General features: G+C 26.1%; 6 protein-coding genes across 7 annotated transcripts in view; 3 read left to right on the top strand and 3 right to left on the bottom strand.

Annotated features, from left to right (window-relative positions):
• The window catches only part of LOC129612582 (transient receptor potential cation channel protein painless), a 47,170-nt gene extending 40,397 nt beyond the window's left edge, over positions 1–6,773 (top strand). For both annotated transcript variants that reach the window (XM_055526254.1, XM_055526253.1), the window contains exons 2-5: positions 3,463–3,588; positions 3,694–3,879; positions 3,961–5,949; positions 6,099–6,773. In XM_055526254.1, the coding sequence (XP_055382229.1) occupies positions 3,529–3,588; positions 3,694–3,879; positions 3,961–5,949; positions 6,099–6,626 (2,763 nt within the window). In that variant the 5' untranslated portion in view covers positions 3,463–3,528 and the 3' untranslated portion in view covers positions 6,627–6,773. The remainder of the gene's footprint in view (positions 1–3,462; positions 3,589–3,693; positions 3,880–3,960; positions 5,950–6,098) is intronic.
• A 2,883-nt stretch (positions 6,774–9,656) lies between these two features.
• On the bottom strand, positions 9,657–12,476 carry LOC129612622 (glycerol kinase). The gene is made up of 9 exons (XM_055526315.1): positions 12,337–12,476; positions 12,152–12,280; positions 11,954–12,083; positions 11,670–11,884; positions 11,388–11,600; positions 10,882–11,327; positions 10,611–10,822; positions 10,415–10,555; positions 9,657–10,360 (listed from the first exon to the last, which is right to left on the bottom strand). Exons 1-9 carry the CDS (start codon positions 12,406–12,408, stop codon positions 10,143–10,145), a joined length of 1,776 nt encoding a protein of 591 aa, XP_055382290.1. The 5' UTR covers positions 12,409–12,476; the 3' UTR covers positions 9,657–10,142.
• Positions 12,477–14,776: 2,300 nt separating this feature from the next.
• On the top strand, positions 14,777–16,214 carry LOC129612655 (lysophospholipid acyltransferase 7-like). Its single transcript, XM_055526359.1, has 5 exons — positions 14,777–14,875; positions 14,979–15,317; positions 15,378–15,589; positions 15,650–15,814; positions 15,881–16,214. The coding sequence occupies exons 1-5, from the start codon at positions 14,777–14,779 to the stop codon at positions 16,212–16,214; spliced, it is 1,149 nt and encodes a 382-aa protein (XP_055382334.1).
• Positions 16,215–16,908: 694 nt separating this feature from the next.
• LOC129612613 (lysophospholipid acyltransferase 7) lies at positions 16,909–19,390 on the bottom strand. The gene is made up of 6 exons (XM_055526303.1): positions 19,057–19,390; positions 18,873–18,999; positions 18,372–18,743; positions 18,100–18,311; positions 17,882–18,046; positions 16,909–17,815 (listed from the first exon to the last, which is right to left on the bottom strand). The coding sequence occupies exons 1-6, from the start codon at positions 19,266–19,268 to the stop codon at positions 17,437–17,439; spliced, it is 1,467 nt and encodes a 488-aa protein (XP_055382278.1). The 5' UTR covers positions 19,269–19,390; the 3' UTR covers positions 16,909–17,436.
• A 925-nt stretch (positions 19,391–20,315) lies between these two features.
• Positions 20,316–22,021, top strand: LOC129612658 (pre-mRNA-splicing factor 38B). Its single transcript, XM_055526366.1, has one exon. It carries the CDS (start codon positions 20,441–20,443, stop codon positions 21,500–21,502), a length of 1,062 nt encoding a protein of 353 aa, XP_055382341.1. The 5' UTR covers positions 20,316–20,440; the 3' UTR covers positions 21,503–22,021.
• A 123-nt stretch (positions 22,022–22,144) lies between these two features.
• On the bottom strand, positions 22,145–25,553 carry LOC129612656 (dynamin-like 120 kDa protein, mitochondrial). The gene is made up of 2 exons (XM_055526360.1): positions 25,474–25,553; positions 22,145–25,344 (listed from the first exon to the last, which is right to left on the bottom strand). The coding sequence occupies exon 2, from the start codon at positions 25,239–25,241 to the stop codon at positions 22,344–22,346; it is 2,898 nt and encodes a 965-aa protein (XP_055382335.1). The 5' UTR covers positions 25,242–25,344; positions 25,474–25,553; the 3' UTR covers positions 22,145–22,343.
• Between the last annotated feature and the right edge of the window lie 168 nt (positions 25,554–25,721).

The raw sequence follows: 25,721 nt of genomic DNA, 5'->3' as shown, positions 1-25,721 counted from the left end.
TTGAGATAAAATATGTCCTTTATTATATAAAAATTTCTTTCATAGTGTCAAAATCCTTATTATATGAGTAATATTTTATGTGATTTTTTTTCACCCCCCTCATTTAGATTTTTATTTATTTAGAAAATTTTTTTTTTATTGACACTTGATTATTTTTATTTTATTGTAATTTGGCGAAGAATATAGAGTATTTGTGTAAATAAAAATGTAAGGGAAATAGAAAAAAAAAATTTTTTTTTTATCATTAAATTATGACACGATTATGTGGTATAAAATAGTCAATTAAGTTCTAAATGTTTAGTCAAGTATTAATTTTGGAAAAAAATTCAAATGACAAATTGAGTATTTAAAATGACAGTGTGTTCTACGGATAATTTATAAATGATAAGATAATTTTTGTAAATATTTATTAAATTACCAAATATTTTTATTAAATTAAGAATAGTATAGATTCCTTTGAAATTATTTAAAATTATTTAAAAGATAGGCCTGCTTCTATGACTTATACATACTTTTTTTTTGCAAATGTTTGCAAAAAAAAAATTATTCAGAACTTAATTTAAATTTTTTAATTATTTCATATTTCATGTTGAGTTTTATATACGAGAACATTTTTAGAAATTTTAAAAATTGAATTGGCCAGTTTTTTATATAGATTTGTGTTTTAATTTCTAATGCAATTTTTACAAATTTTCAATTAAACTGTTAAAATAGTTAACAAACGTATGAAATTCCCTTTTCTTCTTATATATTTTACTTGAATATTTTCATAAATATATTGAACTATTAAAAAGAAAAATTCTTTCAAAATATTAAAAAGTATTTATGGTAATAAAATTTTAAGTGCATACATAGCTAGCTGTAAATAATAAAAATTGAAAATTTTTCTTATTGAAATTTTTAAATTATTCGAACATAAAAAATTTAATTATTAAAGTATGAATGCTACAATTCAATATAAAAGTTGTTATTTATTGTAAATTAATTTTGGATCTCAAATTATGTATGAATGTAAATCCTTATTATGAATTGTAAATCAAAAGTTTATTATTAAAACTTATTTTATAAATTCCAAAAAAAATATTCTTACCCCAATATTTATGTCCTCATACTGCAATCTTAATGTTTATGGAAATACATAAAACTACACCACGATCATGAATATTTGTAAATGTACTCGTAACATGAAAATTGTTATAATATTACGCTCCTTTTATTATAATCTGACTATTAGCATTTTAATTATAAATTTTCAATGAATATTAGATTGAAGTCTATATTCCTTTTGTTCTAGGATATTTGAAAGACCTAAAAAAAGCTCGTATAATAGAATGAATTAAAAATACAACCACTGAACTAGGAAATTATTTTTGTTAAAATTTATGGAACTAAGAAAAATTTATTGTAAATTAAAATTACAAGTGTTCGTATTAAGTTTACAAGGTTTTTTTAACGCATTTCATTTATAATTTTTTCAATTTTTTATATAACACATATTCTTTAATATAAATTGAATTCCATCTTTATAGAAAAACTATATAACATAAATCTCTAATCAGCGCCGGATTTGTCATATATGCAAAGTAAGCATATACAATGAGCGCCACAAAACAGGGGCGCAGTTATTATATTATGTAATATTCAATATTTATAGCATATTGTTCATTGTTTGGAAAGCGGGAGGGCACACTGTTTGAGAACCGCGTACGGCGCCGAATAGCTCAGAACCCAGCCAGTTTCTAATTCATTGACTTACAGATTCAAAAATAGTTTAATTTCTAAACTACGAATCTTAATAAAAATTGAAATTAATCTCAAATTTTAAATATTAGAGAACATTTAAAACTCGTATTTATAAAAAAATTAAAAAAAAACTTAATTTTCCAGCTTAGCTCAGCTACTCTTTTATAATTAAATTAATATAAAACTAAAGCTATTCGAATAAAATTTTTAATATTTAACTACATACACACACACCTCTCTCTATTTAAATTAACATTAACATTGCTTCTCGCGATTACACACTCTATATATAGCGTAAATAATTAAAATAAATTAATATTTTTATTTAATGCTAAAAAATTTAGATGAGTTTGGGTAATTATAGAAAGTGACAGGTTAAAATTTTCATTCATCACTTTTAAACACGCATATTAAATTTTTTGGAACACAAATCAAAAACATAAATTTTTCCAATAAAACTTTTTTTATTTTTTCTTTTTTTTACTTCTGAAATTCATTAGACATGTATTTTATGTTCTAGACTTCTCTTTGTTTTATGTAGATCTTTAAAATTTTCGAAACCTTTGATACTTAAATTTCAGCACATTAATTATCAAATATTTTGTGCATAATATGTGAGCATAAAGTGTGTAAAATGCAATTTGTTTAAATAAATTTGTTTTATGTACCTATATAATAAATATGTATAAGATTATGTTAAAATTAACATAAATACTACCTGTTGCATGAATTTTCATGAGATTAACAAATTTAAAAAGGTTTAATTTTTTATGGTGTCTATGGCTAAATCGTGAAACTCTGACTTATACATAAACTTTTTAAGATTTATTTCATAGTTAATTTTATAATCGATTTTATAAATGTGATAAAAATATCGAATAAAATTAATTTTGTATAATGCACGGCTATATATAAATAATTCGGTATACCTAAATGAAATTCAATATATGTACATACATATGTTTATGTTTGTACATAAAAACTCATCTGATCCAATCAATACGAGGATATTGAATAGAATTTTTTAATATAACTTTCGAAAGTTTATACATTCTACAGTTTTAATAAAGATGCATTTCTATATATACATATATATATATATATATGTATATGAATGTTTGTTTGTGGCTAGTTCATTATTGTTTAGATATAAAAATGAAAACCTTTTAAAATCTTAATTCTTAATTTTTTGTTTAAATTGTTAAATGCATGAAAATTGCTGTTTTATATATAATACATACATACTTATATGTAGTACATACATACAGTACATACATACTTATATGTAGTATAAGAATTTGTATGTTCTTTTAGGCCCATTCATGAATTCTACTAATATTGTCATATCAACTTCATACATAATTCATACATAATTTTTAAAATTTTATCCATACTCTGGGTTTTGCATTTTTGAATAGAAAAGCCTGGAGTTGTTCAAGAGTATGTAGATACATATGTATGTATATACATGTTCATATCGTATGGACGGCTCTTTTAAGTGATTACAAACTTCATACCAAAGTTATTATACCCTGCTCTAAGGTATGTACGGAATAATAACATGAGTCCCTAAATCTGACCTAATATTGCAATACTTAATATCAAAATTGAGTTGAACTATATATAATAAATTATAAATTTTTTATTTTGTTTTTTAATTACACCTGATCATATTACAGCGAAATTATTAAAAATTTCTTTTATTTTATTCTTTTCCAGATTTTTACCTTTCTAAACCAATTTTTTTAATTATATTATTTCTGACCGTCCCTATTGAAATTAAAAATGGACAAATCACACACAGTTGATATGGATGCCTTTACAGTTTGCATGCAAGATCCTCAGGTAAATATTTTCACTATGATATATGTATATCAAGAAATATTTGCAATAAGGTTCATATAAGGGCAGACTTAATTAATATTTTCGTTTTATTATTTTCGTATATAGGTTCTTTTATCACAAGCACTTGAAAAGAGGAATTTATTGGATTTTAAAATCGCTATAGATATGGAAGCTGATCCAACAAAAATGGATTCACAGACTAATATTAGTGTATTCGAGATGGCATTAAAAACATATGGATGTTCAGATTTTGTTGATGAATGTATTCGGCGTGGATGTAAATGCGATTATGTGAGCTATAATTTATAATTTTATTAATTATTGCAATTTATTAATATTTTTCAAAAAAAAATTTTTATTTCTTACTAATAGATAAATCGTCGTACAAATAAAGCACCTATAAATTATGCAGCAGATTCAAGAGATCCAAAAATTATGGCCAGTATTTTGTCAGTAAAAAATGTACCAGTTAATACAAAATACTCAAATTTAACTCCATTAAATAGTCTTGCGAAAAATTTAACATCTGAAAATTATTTGGATGTTTTTGAATGTATAAAACTTTTAATTGACTATGGAGCAAATCCAAATATACCAGATCAAAGAGAATTTACACCAATTCTATATATTATTGATAATAAACATTTAAATAATATAAATAAAAAAGAAATGATTAAATATTTATTAAATAGTTGTCAAATCGATTTGGATACATTCCGTGATGGTAAGGCCCGACAACTTTTAATGAATCAATATCCTGATATTAAATTACCAGATGAAAATAGTGATACAATTAGTTATGATGCACTTATATCATATATTCGAAATGGAAATGAAGAAAATTTTATTAATAATTATAATAAATATTTAACAAATAGTTCCGGTGATAATCAACAAAATTTACGTCAAGAAGAAAATTTATCATTATTATTGGAAGCTATACAAAATGGTCAAAATAATGCATTTAAATTAATTAAAGAGACTGGTAATTGTAATTTGAATACAAAACGTACTGATAAGAATCCATTGAAAATTGCTTGTGTATGGGGTAATAATGAAGCATTAAAAGAACTTTTAAATGATGATAGTGTTGTTGTTTCAAAAACAGATAATCTTCTTAAAACTATTATACAAAAATTAGATGAAAAATCATATAATAGTTTTACAAATTATAATGCATGTTTTTATACATTATTAAATTCTGATAAAATTGATGTAAATGAAATTGATCCATCCGGTACATCAGCACTATATTATGCAATTAAATATAAAAATGAGAAGGCAATAAATGAACTTTTACAACGTGGTGCTTATATGGGTACAATGAGTCAATTTAATGATATTTCAATAACTGATATTAGTCCAGAAATATTAGAAAATTATCTTGATTCATGTGTTAAAACGAATGGATTAAAACCTGGTGATAATCTCTTTGAAATTACTATTAATTATAGTAATCTTATTCCGACTTGTAAGGACATAAAGAATCAAACAAATAATACAGTGAAATGTGAAATGACACCAATTGAATATATTGCTGAAACAAAGGAATTGAAACATCTTTTAAAACATCCCGTTATTACAAGTTTTTTATTTTTAAAATGGCATCGTCTCTCATTAATTTTTTATATAAATTTCCTTTTATATTCAATATTTTGTGCATCATTAGTTACATTTATTATATTGAAATTTAATAATACTGCCGGTGATGCAATTGTAAACATATTTTATTTACTATCACTTGTTGGATTAGTTTATATGATATTAAGGGAATTATTACAATTTATAATGTCACCGAGTGGATTTTTAAGATCACAAATAAATTATATGGAAATTATATTAATAATATTAACAATAGTAACATTAAGTGAACCGAATTATGAAAAGGAAACACAAAGAGTTTTGGCAGTATTTACAATATTATTGGCAACACTTGAACTCTGTTTATTAGTTGGTTCATTACCAGTTTTATCTATATCAACGCATATGCTAATGTTAAGAGCTGTTTCAGAAACATTTTTAAAATGTTTTGCATTATATTCAATGTTTGTTATAACATTTAGTATTTCATTTTACATATTATTTGGTAAACCAGGTAGTAAAGGAAATGGAACTGAAACAGATAATGGTGAAAATGGTTCTGGAAATGACAATGAAAATGGTGATGAAGGAGAATTTAATAAATTTGCAAATCCATTTACAGCTATTATTAAAACTATTGTTATGTTAACTGGAGAATTTGATGCTGGCGATATTGAATTCAATTCATTTTATAGCTATTTAGTATTTCTTTTATTTGTATTCTTTATGTCAATTGTATTATTCAATTTGCTTAATGGTCTGGCTGTTAGTGATACACAGGTTAGAATAATATTCACATAATAATTCTATTAAATAATTATTTTATAAAATTCATTATAACTAATTCCAAATTATTTTATTTAATTTTCCATATAACATATTAAAAAATAATTAATAAATTTATTTTTATAATACATATATATTTTTAGGCTATTAAATCACAAGCAGAACTTAATGGTTCCATTTGTCGTACAATAATATTATCGGGTTATGAAAGAGCTCTATCTGGTAAAGATGGCCGAACGTCATTTATTGTTAATCATGAACCATTCCGTTCAATTTGTAAACGATTAATAAATATATTCCCCGATTTAATACATGGTAATCAAATATCAATTTTACCAAATGATCGTAATCGTATTATGATACCAATACAAAATTCAACTGAAATGGGAACATTTGTTAAAGTAAATGGAGTCGATAGTGCTCTATTAAAAAAGACATTCGCCAATGAATCAGAACGTGAAAAACGATTAATTGATCCACCAGTTAAATTATTACCATGCTGTTGTTCTTATATAACAAATCGTTGTTCAGAAATGGATGTAAGAACTGTAAAAACAGCATTAGCAATAATTGAAAAGAAAGAAAAGCATAAAAGAAATGAAAGTCGTATTCAAAAAATGGAAGAAAATATTAACCGAATTTTGCAAATTTTGGAAAGTAAAAATTATTAAACTTAAATATCTTATTTTTTAAATATTTTTTCATTTTAAATATTATTATTTTATAACATGAATAATGTATTTTAACAACAATTCTTAAGTGATAAATTATTGATTCTTTATATAAAAACAAAAGCAAATAAAATTTGTTAATTAAGTAATAAAGCAGAATTTTATTAATTAATTTTTTTTCTTGAAGATTGTTAAAATATTTAATATTCTTCTTATTACAAGAAGAATATTAAATATTTTATCACATGGAATTTGCTGGGAAGTGAAAATAATTTAAATTGAACAAATTTGGACTCCAAAGTAATTAAGCACAAATTTGTGCTCCATTATACAAAGTAGTGCATACATAATACGAGTATTAATATCAAACATATTTATTCGCACATAATTACATTTAAAATTTTTAAATATTTTGATTAAAAGTTTAAAAAATTTAAACGACTGCTATTGCAAAAACACACCTCCTACAATATACAAAATAAATTACAAGAGTCTATCGAAAGATAGAACCAAACTTTAGAAAACTAAAATAATATTTTCAAGTTCTATTGTAATTAAAGAATAGGAAATCATTATTCATTCAAAAATTTATACGTTCGAATTCGGTTACCTTCATTTTTTGCCATGAAATTCGAAAATGAATACATACATATGTACATATATAGAAAAGCTGTTTACTTGCCGATTAATGTAGTCACATATTAATGTAGTTATATGAAAGCGTCATTACTAAGTCATAATATTATTATATGACGGTTGTTTTGGAAGTTTTCAATTTACACCAGTATTCAGTATTCACCAAATAATCTCAAAATATTGTGATCTATCACCAATAAATCAAATTAAATTAGATGAATTTAAAATAGATAATCAACTATGATATTATTTTATCATCATTAAAAATCTATTGAAAAACAACATTTATATTGTATATATATTATATATATATAGATTTTTATAAAAAAAATTCCAAAAACAAAAATTAACTTTTCTCTTCTCTAAATCAACTTAATCCGAAAAGAGTTTTTGATATTAATGTAATTCGACATTATTTCGATAACTATTTACACGTTCATTAATTTTATAATTTTAATCTAGTTAGGTTTTTCTATAATCTTTTCTTAATCTTTTTTCACTCTTTAATTTCCTGACTTAAAATCGAATTCTTGCACAAGCTTTTTATTATTTATTTTGTTTTGTTCTTTTTTTATTTTGTTTTTTTGATGAACACATTATGTTATTTTTTTTTTTAATTGTTATCTACAATAAAAATTTGACAAAAAATTAGAAAGAAAAAAAATTTTAATTTTTTAAGAGCATTTCATTAATCTTTTCCTAAAAAAAAAAAAAAATATCAAAAGAAAACAAGCAGTTTTTTAATTGATTTATTTTCTAAGATTTTTACAAGGTGTATAATGAATCAAAAATAATTAAGCATGTACATATATTAAAGTTTTACAATAAACTGCTAATAAAGGTACTTTGAATTAAGAGTTTTCATAATCATTTTTGAAAATACTACAGTAAATTTGATATCACCGTTATCTATTTCAGTATTTTTTTTATTCTAAATTATGATAAGCGAGTATTTTTCATTCTTTCAGCATTCATTCTTTTTATTCCTCCAGCATTCATTCTTATCGATTCGAAATCAATTTTAAAACAGTTCTGGTCCAGTAAAAATCAAAAAAATTTTTATTTTATATTAATCATTTTCCAATTATCCGTAAGTTTAGGATAAAATAATCTAATTATATAAATTTTTATACATTTATTTTTTTTATAAATTTCAATAATAACTGACTGCTATATTATATATGTAGGTTATTATATTCCTTAGTAACTTAATTTATAAAAAATCAAATATTCATACATATTAAAATTTTATTAGAAAATACTCTTTAAAACTTAGTCACCTTGTATTTTTTGTAAATATTTTATTTTAACCAATTAAGTCATTCAACAGTATGGATGCATCATTGCGCTTCTTTTAAATTATTATAAAGTTTTTATGTTAACAAAAAAGTAAATAAAAAAAAAAAAATAAATTTTTAACGATAGTCTTCACACAATTATATTATTCATCTGCTTTTTTCATATTTTTTTTTTCTTTTAATTTTTTTGAATTAAAATAAATGATAAAATGATAGTCGCAACTTAAAATAAATAAGTTGTTATACCAAATTATATACATGCATATGTAAGTATGTATACATTATTATTTTAATATCTAATATGTATGTATCATTATTTATAAGTTTAACTATCAAATGATTTCCTTTAAAATTATTAACTTATTGAATTATATAATTAGCATCCAAATTAGGAATAGTAAATAACGAAAAAAAAAATAAATAAAAGGAAAATTTATTATTGATTATTATTAATACCAATGTTTTTCTATTTATGGATTGGCTACCATCATCGGATTTTGTATGCATGGTTGTACTACCTAATTTTGTTAATGCATTATGTACTACACAAAAGAAACTAATGTTTTCTATGAATGGAAAATAATTTATAATTTTATATGTATGCATATAACATATGCTGGTGCATGATTAACAACAAATTCGAAACTTTATTTATTGTCTTACTTTAAATTATTTTATAGCTACATATCTTTTTTTTTCTGAAATTTTTTAATAATGACAATTACTAAAGTTTAATTATTTTACTTTCCCGTGTAGGAGTTTTCAATTATAATATTAAAGGAAACTTTTTATTATAGAAAGCTAATTAGCAAGAGATAAAAAAGCTAATTTCTTCTTACGGTCACGGTCAAGTTAACTTATCTTAGGACAAATCTCCGGTTTTGTCATTGAAAATTTTTGTTAAAACCAACACCATATCTTAAATAGTAAATAAAACGACAAGTAGAAGAGATAAAAAATCAGAATATTTTTTTTTTCAACATATTTATTTGAAAGCTTAAAATATATCATCAACATATATGATAAAAAATAAATATAATCTCTAATCTAATACAATTTCTAACTCTTTAAAATTCTCAAAGTCTTTAATAATAAATACACTTTTTGAAAATATACAATAGATTTTTCATTCGTACATAAGCGTTTTAGGTACATTATATTTATCAAAATACATGGTTAAAATTTTTTTTTTTTATTTAAAATTAAATAACAATTATTGGAACATTAAATTGATTATTTCAACGGTACTAACTTTACTTTCGGTTTTTCATATTAGAAACCATTTACTGAATTATTCGAATAATGCATTCATTGACTAGACTGAAAAATTTTGTACGATCATTAATCACTGCTTTTATATGATACACCTCAATACATAACATGAACAATAAACATAATGTCAATAAATTAAAATTAAAAGGTAAATTAACATCGAATATCGATGATACATTCTATTCAACAGTTTTGAAAATGCATACTAAATTATCTTATATATTAAAAAATAAAAAATAAATTAAAAAAAAAAATTTATGTGTACGAGTGTACGATTAAAAAATATCTTTTAAACGACTAAAAAACTATTTTAATTAATATTAAGATTTTTTAAATAACGCGCTACTAGTAATAAAGCAAATGATGTTGTAATAAATAAAGACCCGGGAATTGATCGTCGTACATTTGCATCTGGATCTTTTTCACGTTGTGTAAAAATTTGAATTTCATTCTCATAATTTTCAAAATTATCCCATGAAATGCACTTTTTCACTGCATAATGCCACCTTTGATACAAAATTTCTCTGCCTGTAAAATTGCAAAAATTAAATATAAGTTAAAGAGATTATTTTATGTTTTTACGATTTGCTGTTGTTGTTGGAAAAAATAGATCTGATGGTGGGGTGTACAAAAAATGAGCATTTTCAAGTGAAAGTATGTCCATAGCTCTGCCAGCCGCCAACATAACACCTAAACAAGAAGCCGAAGCAGTTTGTGGGCGGTCTATAAGAACAATAGAATGTTAGTTAATAAAAAAAATATTTCATTATAGTTGCACCTAATCCAATTCCAATAATATCTGCAATGAATTGCATAAAATTATTATTTTCACTAAATTCTCCTGAAACAGTTAATCGCCTGGTTTTCGGCCACGTTGGTGTATCTTTTTTAATAGCTTCTAAAATATCACGAATTTGGAATCCCGTAGATTCATAAGCAGCTTGTGTTATATGTTCGGAAGTGGTGTTGCCTGAAATTCCTAGAATTAAACTACAAAAAAGATTCTTTGAAAAAATATTTTACATATTTTTGAAATGTCCAATAAATACCCTTTTGCATCATGTCTCCAATATGGCGAATATAGTCCATTAAAAGCTGGTACAAACAAAACTTCACTCTTTCTAAAAGCGTTTGCAGTGTCTGTATTCGAAAATATTACCGAAGAGTTTGACGATGACATCATTGAACTATCACCCAAGAAATTGCTTAACACCTCGGCAGTGGTATCATTTTGATTGATCTCCGTATTAATTTCAAGTTTTTCTTTTAACCAATTAATACTACCACCAGCATTAGCAATAGCACCTTCTAAAGCATAACATACATTTTCTTTCCCTAATTTAAATGCCACTGTTGTGAGAAGACCATTTTCAGAGTCTATGATTTCTTGTCCAGTATTAATTAATACGTGGCAACAGTCATCAATAGCACACGAGGTTTGACCTACTCTTAGACCTAATTGCCCTAAAAGGGCTGCTGGCTGATCTCCAATGGACTAAAAAATTGTAAATCAATTTAGCATTTTTCTTTTACAAAAATTTTTTAAATTTTTTACACTTGCTATAGGAGTTCCTCTTAATTCACCATCATGAATGTACGCATAAATTTCGGAACACGAACGTATATTTGGTAAAATTGTTTGTGGAATTCCAAAAAATTCACATAAATTTCTATCCCATTTTAAAGTTTCTATATTCATAAGCATTGTGTATGCGGCATTAGTAATATCAGTTATATGAATTCCACCATTTTTTCCACCAGTTAAGTTCTAAAAAGCAAAATTAAATAATTTAAAAACAAAATCAATAAAGATAACAAACAGCTTTAGTCAGTTTACCCAAATTATCCAGGAATCTAAAGTACCAAAAAAGCATTCCTTTTCTGTAAGGGCTTTACTTACTACAGTGAAATTCTCTTTTAACCATAATATTTTGAGGGCACTAAAGCATGTACTTAATGGAAGCCCACATACAGATTTTAAATAATTTTGTTTACCTTTCAATTTATCTAAAATATTTTTTAATATAGTGTTCGTACGTGAATCGGACCAAGCTAAAAAATCAGTGTAAAAGTTTTATCATTATGTCTTGCTAAAATTATATTTTTATAACTTATCCATACCTATAGCATTGTAAAATGGAAGTCCAGTTTTACTGTGCCATAAAACTGTGGTCCCACGTTGATTGCATATTCCAACTGCAACTATATCAAGTGGATTGATATCTAAAATCTTGAGATTTTTACTTGATATCTAAAAGCAGAGTAATATTCTTCACAAGAGAATTACATTTTTTAATTATATTTTTGAGCATTTATTACCTCAATGCATTCATTTACGTTTGCCCAAATTTCAAGAGGATCAAATTCTAGCCAGCCGGTATTTTGTGAAATTTGCTTAATTCTAATTTCATGGCATGTAAGTATTTCAGCATTTTTAGCAGCATAAACCTATTAATTAGCAAATCTCAATTTAACTCAAATAAATGTTTGCTTAAAAAATTTACTAAGAATTTGCAGTAAGTATTTCCTATTGATATTACTCCAATTAGCGGGCCGAATCTTCCAAAACTGTCCATTATGAAAATTCGGATTTAATTTTTTCAGTTTTTCCGGCACTTACAAAAATATTTAATATTGCATAAACTTAAAAGTATGAGTGTTGTCAAAATCAGCTGTTAAATAATATCGTTATTTTTTTTTATTAACCGTAAAAACTTATTGATAATTTAATTTACATGACATTGACATCTTTCTTTTACAGTACAATACATTTCAAAACACCGTTTATTATTTGCGTACATGTCATCATTGCCATATTTTTTCCACAGACCCCTTTATACTTTAACTCAGTTGTCTTAGAAAAAAGTAACAAGTTTTATTTCGTGAGAGTTTTTCTTTCACCAAGAGTTATTATTATTTAAGTTTTTGACAAGTCGTATTAATTTTAAAACATACTTTGTTGTTTTCAAAAAATAACACAGGTGTTTTAAAAATTAGTTATTTTATTAGTTAATATTATATTATATATGTTTTAGCCTCGAGGTATTAATTATCAAAATTTAACAAGTTATTTTTTAATTTTTGCCTCGTGAAGGGAACTCATGAGTTTCTATTTGTACTAATTTTTTAAATTTGGAAAAATTTTATTTAAAATAAAAGCGAAATTTTATACTGATTAAACTTTTTATTGTAAAATTACAACCAATACAAATTACAGACTAACACAGAACACCAACTTATCTTATGAGCAAAGGAGGCTAACATAATGTCAACCATTGATGCAAGAATCGTCATGTAAAACATTTTTCGCGTGTCGACTACCGTTAGTTTCTAGTTAGATTAAAGGAGTTTTTTTTGAAGCTGTTTATTAAAAATATAATATATAAATGTATGGACATTTTTTGAATTGTAATTTATAATAATGAAAGTTACATTATTTTCATAATAATGAATCTTCTATATCACTTCACTTTCATATTAAAAGTGATAGAATTCAACAATTCAACAGTTAAAATAGATATTCGTGAGTTAAACAGCTTTGACAATTTGATACATCCAGTTTGAATTCAAGTTACAGATCGAATATCGAGAATATCGATTTTTATATTTGATTATATAAATATTTCATTTTAAATATGCAAAATATTTTGTAAGGATTTTATATAACTAGAAATAATACAAAAGGTTCCCTTTGTTATTAAGTATGCAAGTACACAAGTATGTGTGTACATAGGTTTTCTTTTATGTTATATTCCGAATTATTAATTATTATGGAAATTTTGAATTTAGATAAATTAATTTCTAAAATTTTTGGAATTGACTAGCAAAAGAGAGCATACGCTTATTTCCGGAAAGCTTAACAAAATTTAATAATACACCCGTTATTAATTAAACAAAAAAAAAATTAAGTGAACGTTTTTATGATATGATTGCACACAAGTAAGTGTATTAATTTTGTAATTATTATGTATGTTAATGAGGTAATTTGAAATTATGGTTTTGTGAATTTAATTTCTAAAATAATAAAAGATTGCTATCAAAAATATTTTTGAAAACATAAGTTCTAATTGAATTGATAAAAGAATATTTTTTTAAATTTTATTGTAAAATTATTTTAACCTGTAAAAATCTTATTATACCATTTTTATGCGCATACATATACAAAACACAAAACGACTAAACTTTTCTAATTTGTATGCACATATGTATGTATGTTTGTATAAAGTAGATAACATTTGTAGTAAATTATTTTTCCATATATTTTTAAGCAGTATTTTAAAAAATGGTAATAACTAATTAAATGGTAATAATTAATTTTAAGGTATTAACAATAAACATTAATTTTCAATGCAGCATTATACGTGTTTTGTAAATTTTGCTTTGCATTTTTTAACTAAATTAAAAGGATTTTATTTTCGTAATAAAAAATTTTATTTGATTTACAAAAGGTAACTGAAATAAAGTTTTTTATTGTGAATTAATTAATTTTATAAAATGAGTTTAACTTGAAAATAAGTATTTGTTTTTTCTTCAGTCTTACTTTAGAATTTAGTGTAAGTTGAAAATAATTTTTGTTAAATAAATTGCTGTAAATTAATTATTTTTAAAAAATATGTCTGACGATAACTGGTACTTAATACTTTTGCTTACATCTATTGCAATTGGACCATATTTTCTCAAACTAGAAAAAAATTCGGAGAAAAAATTGTACGGAACTATTTTAGGTGTACTCATAGTTATTTTTGTTTCCGGGATCCATGCATTGCATTGCTTCGTGTCATTTGCTTTATGTGCTGTCGCAATATCATTCCTTCCTTTTAGGTATGTTTTTTTTTTAATATTTTCATATTATTTTAGAATAACTTATTATATAAACATACATATGTACATAAATATATGAATTGGGTTATTTCTAGTCGAAGTCATGTAGTGTGCCTCTTCATAATGTTTGGTTACCTGGCATTTTTCCGAACAACAAACTTATTTGGAATACAATCTCCGCCAAAATTAACAAATATGATTCAAATGATTCTTACGTTAAAAGTAAGCTGCAAAAGAAATGTTTCAAAAATCTTTTTTAAGTATTTTAACAATGAACAACATTTTTACATGATAAGTTTTGCAGATATTTTAATTATTTTTGTAGGTTACAGGTATTGCTTTTGAAATAAATACTGCATATATGACAATAGAAAAAAATAAAAAATTATCAGCAAAAACTTCAAAGAAAGTCGATGAGACAACTGAACTCACAGAATGTGATATGGAACTATACAATATAAATTTCATAGATTTATTTTGTTATTCTTTTAATTATATTGGATTACTGACTGGTCCATACTATCGCTATAGAACTTATAGAGATTATTTTAATACACCATTCAGGCATTACGCTGATTCAAAAAATGTTACAATTAAAAAATTAAAATGGTGTGCAATTTATTCAATAATCCACGTAATTACTGGATACATTTGGCCAATAAATGTAAAATAATTTTAAGTGATAGTCAAATTTAAAACTTTCAATGAACAATTCCATTTTTAGTATGCTATGGAAGCAGAATTTTACGAAAAATGCTCTTTGTTATACCGTGTCTTCTATATGTGTCCTATATATTTAATTTTTAGAACAAGACTTTACGTTGGTTTGATATTAGGTGAATGTGTTTGCACAAGTGCCGGTTTTGGTGCATATCCTGATGAATCGGATGTTGCCAGAGGAGGAGGGCCAAGAAAAAAATACCTTCATTTGAAACGGTAAAACGAAACAAGTCAATTCAAATATTAAAATAAAGCCTTTTAATTTTCATATTTCAGAGATTGTGAGAAACTTACCTATAATTTCGATACTGTCAAGAGTATGGATGTTTATTGTATTGAAACACATCCGACACTTCGCGAAACGGTACGACATTGGAACATATGTGTTCAATATTGGTTGGCTATGTATATTTATAAAAGATTTCCTAGCAAAAAATACAGGTTTTACATTTAATTAATCGATTCTAACATAAAAAGTTTCAGAAATTCTATTTACATATAATATAGACAATTGGCAACTTTTGTAGCTTCAGCTTTTTGGCATGGCTTTCACCCTGGATTCTATTTTTGTTTAGTAGGAGCAGCATTTTACGGTTTTGTGGAAGAAATTCATTATCAAATGTGGAAAGGAGTCACAGGCTTAAAATCAAAATTTGTTTATGCTGCATTTTTAACCACAAAAGTGTTCGCTTATAGTTATTTAACAGTGCCTTTTATATTATTAAAATTTAACGATTTGTGGCGTTATTATTCATCTATTTATCATTTAGGCTATATTTACTTCTTTATAATGGTAATAACAGCAATTTTAGCAACCAAATACAAAAAAAAGTCAGAATAATAAAATTTGGAAACGAAAAAATTGCAAAAGTGAATTGAAGTCGAAACCAAAGTAAAACTATTTTTTTTAATGAATTTTCATATACACTTACATATTTAGCTATCTACACACATAGATGCATTTATAATATTTATGGGTTTCGTAAATATAGGCGGTTTCCCTATTATTCTAAATAGATATAGACATAGAAGAATACGGACAGGATTTTTTAATCTTTAAAATAACTCAGTAATTTATGTATGTATGTGCTAGTTGTCTTAAAATTTTTTGGCATAGCATATATAAAAAGATGTCACTTTAATAGAAATCCCTAATAGCCACTATTAACTTAAATTTATTTCACGGATAAAGTTTATTCTGAATCGACTTCCATACGTAACCTACATATGTATATCGTACGAAATACATACTAAATACTAATATCAGTGATTTTTTTATTTATTCTTTCTACAAGGAATTTTAGCTCATTTTATCAATCTAAATTTTTAGAAAAATTTCATCAAAAACTTTAGAATTAATTGAACTTTAGAATTAATTCAAACTTAAAAATGTTAATACAAAGCTAAATGAAATTTTTCTATCTCTTTTAATGACCCAAACCTACATACATAGACACTTACCTTTAGGATTTTCCTAATAGTATCTTAGCTTCAAATGTTCATTCAAAATGAAGAAGGAAATTAAAAAAAGTTAATGCATGACAATTTCCCATTTATTCCATACGTAGTTTTCTTTTTATTCTTAAATTTTAATAGGTACAGTAGCTTATCTCAAATAATTAAAGATTTTTACTAAAGATGTACATATTTCTTTTAACTATAATATACGCATGATTAAATCGAAATTAACATGTTAATTGGTAGACAGCTTTGTGTTCTATCACTGATTAATGCTACAAAATTTGTCTACTAAAAAGAATATCATTTTTTTTATGGCAAATAGGATGACTCATTACAATTTTTTGTTTTTGTCTGACTAGTAACTGAACTTTAATCAATCTTTAAGTTGTCTGTTTTGTGTAATTAGCTCTATTTTTTTCTTTTTACTTTTGATAACGTTTGTATGAAAGATAACATATCTTGAACTTATAACAGAACAATATAACTACGAAAACTTAATATCAATTTACAAATTATTTCAATGAGTTTTTAAAAAAAATTATATAAAGTATAAAAATACATGCTTAGATCTCTTTTTGGCTTAACAAAATTATAAACAAGAATTATTCTACTTTTTTTTCAGTGTCATTGCGCGGTTTTTCAGCTTTCTCCGTTTGTTTTTTTTGTTTAGCGGCCAGTAGTCCCGTTATTACTAAGATAAAGTAATAAATGTAACCCAAGTGATATACAGATGAATAATAATGCCAAATTTCCTTAAATGTTAATAGTACAAAAGCCATTCCTAAATAACTTAAAGCGAAGAATTTGGAAAACAAAAACATAATATCAATCACTTTCCTTTTTAAGCCTGTAGCGTCTTTTCTCCAAAGTTTATGGTGAATATCTTCAATAGGTACATAAAATGGTCCTCCCATTATGCAGAGGTAATGACCAGGGTAAAATCCATGCCAAAAAGCCGAAGTTAATAGCGTAACAACCGTTCTAAAAAGTGATATATTTAAAACAGTATAAATATTAAGTTTAGTTATAAACTAAAAATATTTATACCTATATTTTTTGCTGGGGAATCTTTTATAAACATTCATAGCTAACCAATACTGAACGCATATATTCCAATTCCGCAAAGTTTCTCGAAACATTGGGCCAGTTTCAACATAGTAAACATCGATATTTTTAATGGTATCGAAATTATAAGTACGTTTTTCACAATCCCTTAAATATTGAGCAAGTTAAGCTTTTTGTCGTTCAAATAAATGATATTTTACCTTTTTAAATGGAGATATTGCTTTCTTGGACCTTCTCCCTTTGCAACGTCGGACTCGTCCGGGTATGCACCAAAGCTCGCACTTGTACAAACAGATTCGCCCAATATTAGACCAGTATAAATTCTCATTCTAAATATCAAAAATGTGGGCCATATGTAAAAGAAACGATATAATAAAGAACGTTGTTCATAAAATTCTGCTTCCAAAACATACTAAAAATTTTACAATGCTAATTAGCTTGAAAATGTATAAAATATTTCAAATTGTATTACACTTAAAGGCCAGAAATATCCAGCAATCACATGAATTATCCCATATGTAGCACACCACTTTAATTTTTCAATTGTAGCACTTTTTGAGTCAGCATGGTGACTGAATGGGGTTTCGAAGTAGTCTCTGTAAGTCCTATAGCGATAATACGGGCCTGTTAATATTCCAATATAATTAAAACAATAATGGAATAAATCAGAAACATTTATATTTTGTAATTCCATATCATATTCCGTCAGTTCAATAATTGGCTTTGATTCAACATCTTTTTTCTCATTATTATCTGTTTTCTCAGATGTTTTGGCAGATAAATCTTTATTTCTTTGCAATATATTATTGTAGGCTGTATTTTTTTCAAAAGCTACTCCGGCAAGCTGTAATAATTTTATAATTAAATTAAATTGATATCTAGTAATTTCAATTTTATCAAGGTCTTTTAAAAGTGTCAAAGTTCAGGAGCTAAGAATGTTACATAGGTTACATAAATGTATGTTATCACTTACTTTTAACGTAAGAATCATTTGAACCATATTTGTTGGACCTGGCGGAGATGGTATTCCGAAAACACTTGTTATTCTGAAAAAGGCCAGGTATCCAAACATAATGAAAAAACTTACTACATGGCTTTGACTAGAAAGAAAATATATTTTAAACCAGATATCAGGTACATTTATAAAACATACATACCAAGGATGAAGGCATAAAATTGCTGCAGCGCATAAAGCAAATGATATAAAGCAGTGTAATATGTGAAATCCGGAAACAATAAAAACAACTAATACACCCAAAATGGTTCCATATAACTTCTTTTCCGAATCATTTTTTAATTTACAAAAGTAAGGTCCAATTGCGATAGATGTAAGCAAGCATAATAAATATAAAACATCATCCAAACTCATATTGAAAAATTTATGAATTCATAAAAATTCATATAAAAGTTCTTTTGGTACTTTTCACTTCTATTTTAATATAACAAATAAAAATAAAGCAAAAAATCAATGCATTGCACAACGTTATGTATGTAAAAGTAAAACATATTGATATGATAATTAAATGAGTTCACACTACTTAGTAATAGCATATTCTGTGATATAATATGTATGTACATATTTCTTAAATCGGTTGTCAAACATGTTCATTCAACAGACATTATGAATTGACTGGGAAGATAACATAATTTCCTGACAAAATTGAAAATCAACAAATTTCACATTATTAGATTAGTATCAGATTATCGAGAAAAGTGAAGTATTTTGTTCTTCAAGAAGTACATTTTTAGTGTCTGGAAATTTAATTGTTTTAAAAAAGAATAATTTTATTTCAGGTTCAAATTTCGTTTATATTTTATAATATTGATATAAGGAATGTTTTTAAAATTTTTATTTATTTACTAAAATGATGAATTATTTAAATATGAATCTTTAATTAATTAATCGATAGACGGGAAATTCCATTGGAGATTATGTTATAAAAAAGATATATTCTATTATAAGTTTAAGAATTTAATTGGTCTATGGTTTATACATAAATTAGAAGTAAATTAAAAGAAACAATTAACAGACAAAATAAAATCAATAGAATTTACTATATAAACGTTTAAACCGTAGAATTTTTGCTTGAGTTAAATAGACTAATTTAAATTAAAATATTTATTTTAAGGTAGCTAAAATAACTGATCCCTTTTGATTTGAACTAAATCTAACTTAAATATATGTATAACGAAGATGCAAAAATATACCTCAAGATTTGACAGCTGCAAAAAAAATTCGCTTCTATGTAACTAAAAGGTAGTAAACTAAAGATGCAGCTTTTGTTATTATTTAAAATGGAATTTTCGAAAACCATCCTTTTTCAGCAAACGCAGTTTGTTTTTAATAATTGACGGATAACGTTAAAAATGTGGCAAATATATTTATTTTGAGTCAGATATTGTAATTGTAGTATTGTCCGAGAGCGGTGCTAACTCAATTAAAATATCAATGTCATTAGTATGATGTGACTCCTCTAAAAATGCTAATAAAATTGTGAAAAAACTGTAATTAATAAATATATTGTTTAAAAATTGTTAGAAATGAGTGAAAACGAAGGGGTGTTAATTTCTAAAAAATCGGGAAAACAAAATAATATTTTGCCAATATGGGGAAATGAATCAACAATGAATCTTAACCCTTTAATATTAGCTAACATTCAGGGTTCAAGTTATTTTAAGACAACTTTGTTTAAACTTAAAACGTATCATGAAGTTGTAGATGAAATATACTATCAAGTGAAACACTTAGAGCCTTGGGAACGTGGATCTCGGAAGACATCTGGCCAAACAGGAATGTGTGGCGGTGTACGTGGTGTTGGAGCTGGGGGAATTGTTTCTACTGCTTTTTGTTTATTGTATAAATTGTACACATTACGTTTAACAAGAAAACAATTGAATGGTTTATTAAATCACGGAGATTCGCCATATATCCGTGCATTAGGGTTTATGTATATTCGTTTCACGCAACCTCCTGGAGACTTATACAATTGGTATGAAAATTATTTTCTAGATGAAGAAGAGATCGATGTTAAAGCTGGTGGAGGACAAATTATGACAATTGGTCAAATGGTATATCAATTTTTAACTAAACTTGATTGGTATTCTACATTGTTCCCTAGAATACCTGTACCGATACAAAAACAAATTGAAACAAGTGTAGAAAAATATTGTCGAGGTAATAATGTGAGCCTGCATATTCTATCTGGCGGTTTTTCTGTGTCAAAGGGTCGAAAAGGATATGGTGACGATTGTAGTAGCGGAGATACAGATAATGGTGGGTATCGTGAATCTAAGCGTTATGGTAATGAACGTGAACGAAAAAAATATGACGCAGAATACGATGAACGCAGTGGAAAACATCATTACTTAGATCGATTAGCAGATAGCCGCGATGACAACGATCGAAGAAGAGATAGGGAAAGAGACAGAGACCGAAGAAAATATAGAGATAGATCCAGATCTCGCTCAGGAGATAGAAAACGTTATAGTAATTCTAAAGAAGATAGTAAAAATTTATACAGACATAGTGAAACAGAAACAAGACACCGTAGTAGCAAGGACGATAAATACAGAGATACAAAATATGAACGAAGATATTACTGAAATTCAACGAGCTGCATTGTTATTTTTGCATTGTACAAAATACAATTGTAACGAATTTCATGCGAGTATGTATATAAAATAGAAAAAAACTTAAATGCATTATTTAGAATACAACATATTGGAATTTGTATTTTGTTTTATAATTAAATAGGTCTAAATTTAATTTTCAAAAGAAAAATTTTTACCAATTATAATTAGAAGTGTTCTTGTGTAATGCAAAACTTCATTACTTTAGATTTGAGTTTTTTGTATTTTATTTAAGAAAATCGATTAACATAATATTAAAAAATTAGTCTTTAGTGAATGTAAGTTTTATGAATTTTTTTATTTTTAAATTTTTGAATAACAGTTTGGATTCTATCTTCAGTAATATTAAAAAAAATAAAAAATAAATTGATATAAAAAACTATTAAAGATAATTGAATGGTTTTTTTTTTAAATATGGGTTTCTAGTGTTTCAATTCTTTGATTTCCGTCTTTTACGTGTTCATATAAAAATATTCAATTACCAACTTATCTTAATTTAAACCATTTTTGTAGAGGAAATATGGCAGTACGTTCGTGTTAAAATTATTGTGAGTAGGTAGATCATATTTTCTTATTCAATAATTGAACATGTTGCATTTGAGGCTGACAAATACATTGAAAAATGAAACACTAATAAAACTTTTTATTTTTTTTTATAATATTTGAACAATTAGTTAGAGTGACTTCATTAATAATAATATGAAACGAAAAAGTAACAAATAATAATGAGAAGCTTTGCAAATCAGTATGAGTACTGGAAAAAATTCCATTACAATTATCAAATCCTATTATATACTTTTTGGTTTTAAAACTCTTATTTTTCTTGATTAAGTGCATTTATAAACTCTTCTAATTTTTCTTGAATATGTCTTACTTTAATTAGTTCTTCAGCTAAAATGACACGTTTTCCAGTTAATAATTGTTGCTTCTTTTCCTCATCTTCACCAAATTCGTCTAAAACTGATTTGATTTCTTTGTCTAATCTTCGTGCTTCTCTATTAAGTATTTGTTGCCTTAAAGCATTTGCTGTAATTTTAACAACCTGTTGTATCCTCCAAAATAAAACAACATCATTGCAATTAATTTCACAATCAGTTCCTTGCTGAGTATATAAATAATATGCTTTCCGGCAATCGTAAGCTCGTTGTAATGCTAATTTAAGAAAATGTTTTCTATATATTGGATACCAAGTTTGTCTTATATAATCTGTATCGACTTCAACACCTAAACGTTGTAAATTTTTTTTAACAGTTGTTAGTTCATCATAACTCAGGGATGGCGTGTGTTTATTGTCAACGTGTAAAATTTTGTCTAATTCATTTTTGACATTACGTCTTTTTGTTTGGTCTTCAGTTAAATATTTCCAATTTGTCCATCTTGTAACAGCTGATGGCCCCAACATTTCATATAGTGTTTCATCCGTTGAAGCCATTTTTTCTTTAACAGAATTTTCGAAAAACTTTACAGCTTGATCCCATTCCTGTTTATCATGAACACAGCGATCTTCTAATGTATTTAATTGAATTACCCTTAACATATCGATAGCTTTGTCTTCCCAAGCATGTTTCCTCATTGCTTCGTCAACAACTGCAGTTTTCAAATTGTCGAATATGTCGTCATGATCAGGATTACGTTTTGCTTTTTCGATTAATGACATGAATTCTTTTTGTAAGGTTTCCCAACCAGATTCAACTGATTTTGCGGGCAAAGCTTGCTCAGCCCACTGCCTTAGTTTGATATCAACCATTGTGTTAAAAGAATCTGATTGAGCAGCAGGTAGATATATGTTTTCAAATACATAACTGGATAGTTTATCCCATAATTTAGAATTTAATAATTCTTCCCATTTTTTTGCAGAGACTTGCGATAAATTTATTACTTCATCTAAAATTTCTCCTTTAGCTTTGTCGAATAGTTCATCACGACTCGATTCCCTTAATCTTGGAAAGTTATTTTTCCATTCTGTTTCTAAATTAAAACGAGTAGCTTTGAATGCATCGGCTTGTTGTTCTATTGTTTCTTTAACCATTTTCCAAAAGCGATCAGAAACTGCTAAACTTAAATTTCTAGCAGTAACTTGATGTGGCATTATAACACCTTTTCTGTGAAAAAGTTTGGAATTTTTAAAGAAATTTTCTTCGTAAGCTCTAATAGCTTCGATGCTATCATCTTTTCTTCCACGGCCAGTAACTACAGCATAATATCCTAAAGCTTTCATCGGAAATAATTTGCCAGCTAATATCTTTCGTATTCTATCTGGGTCGGCTAATTCTTCGGCCAAATCAACTTTTGTCAGCACAAATATAGTACGTTTTCCAAGGGGATCACATTGAGCAACCAAATCTGTTACATTGCTTCGTTCAGCGTCGACAGATCCGTCTTGAATGCAAAGTATTATAGCATTAGGATTACTCATATAATGTTTTGTCATTTGGAAAATTGAGTCCTTTGTATCAGCTGCCATATCAACTGTTACTGTAGATATAATACCCGGAAGATCCACTAAAACCATTCTTTGTAAGCCCGGGCCTTTGACACTTAAAGAAATTACTTCATTGCTAACAGTTTTGCCTCCTCGTACAGAGGCTCTCATTCTTAATTCGATTTCTCTTCTTAGTTCTGCACACTCACTTTCTTTTGACAAATCATATTCTCTGTCAGAATCTCTGAATTGTGCGATATGGTAAGGACCTTCAGAAAGAGTAACTTTTACTGGGGATCTGGTCATCATTTCTCCACTCCCTCTTGGAAATATTCTAGATCTTGCTATCGATTCCAAGACAGAGGTTTTACCACTGCTCTGATCACCAACAACAACTACTCTTGGGAGATGATCCGCCGTTGAATAACTAGTGTCATAACCAGATAATTCGTCCAGTACTTCAGAGTACATATCAATTAACGATTTTTTAATTTTTTTTGTTCCTGTTTTTCTATTTGTTCTCAAAATTAGATATTGTTGCCTAAGTTCTCGGTTTTCTTTTTCTAATTTTTCTAGTTCTTTTTGGTATTTTATTTGAACTGTCATAATTTCCGTTTGCAAGGATTCTATTTGACTTTGCATACTTTCGAATTTTTTTTTAGAATCTTGCTGTGGAGCTGCCGCAGCCATGGCATTTATCATGTAAGGCGGTTTAACTTCTGTTTTAGCAATATCGATTTCAGCTCCATCACTGATATCTGCTGCCTCAATAGCGTTATCTAAACGGCTATCGAACCAAGCCCTCCATTCTGAAATCTTCTCCTCACTCAGCTTTTTCAATTCTGGATCAATAGTTAAAGCTTCTGCTACACCATCCCGGATTGACACTAAACCACGAGAAAATGCTACCCATTGTTTATTATCCGGCATGATGTCTTCTACCCATTTTAAGTCGGGTAAACCATCTTTCCATTCTTCATATTTTTTATTTAATGTTAAACTGCCTCCGATTGCTCCGCCTAACAGTAAATATCGCAATTTCAATGCGCCTCTTATAATTCTAGCTGCAATCATAGCATAATTACGTGTAATTAAAGGACTAGTAAATGTAGTACTGTTTGAAAACTCCAACAGACGATTTCTGCTTCTGCCATGAGTTTGATTTTTTCCATAATTATAATTTAATGTGGAATAGTTCAATCTTGTACAATTGATTAAAAATGGTCTGATTGCTTGATCCCTTAATTTATACTTTTTACGTATGAAATGAGATCCCAATAAGCGCGACATTTTCAAAAAAAAAAAGCTGGATTTAATCAAATTTATATATATACAACGATGAAAAATTAAGTTACTTCATCATTAGGTTATAGTATTTCTTAATTTCTGGATTCTGTGACAATTCATAAAAATAAATAATTTTTGTTAATGTTTTAACATTTCTATTAAACTAAAAATTTAGGTTTTTTTGTTAAATAAAACTTTAAAAATAAAATTAGTCGAAACTTTATTTTTAGTTTACCTTTTGATATTACGTCAAATTGAAGAGAAAATTTTCAGCCACTGTCAGTTGCTAAATGTCAGTATGACAGTTTTAAAAACATGTATATATTATATATTATATTCGTTTGTATATAAATACAGATGTACATAATGGCAAATTTTAAATTCTTATTGCGTTTATTCTGGGGATAAACCAGAATAATTTAATTTAGGGCTATATTTATTGATATTTGAAATTCGAACATTTTTTACAAAAATATTCATTTA

The sequence above is a fragment of the Condylostylus longicornis genome, unplaced genomic scaffold (assembly GCF_029603195.1).
Source record: "Condylostylus longicornis isolate FDR11 unplaced genomic scaffold, ASM2960319v2 ptg000075l, whole genome shotgun sequence".
NCBI lineage: Eukaryota > Metazoa > Arthropoda > Insecta > Diptera > Dolichopodidae > Condylostylus > Condylostylus longicornis.
The sequence above is the reverse complement of the archived record's forward strand: the minus strand, read 5'-3'. Positions and strand labels throughout refer to the sequence as shown.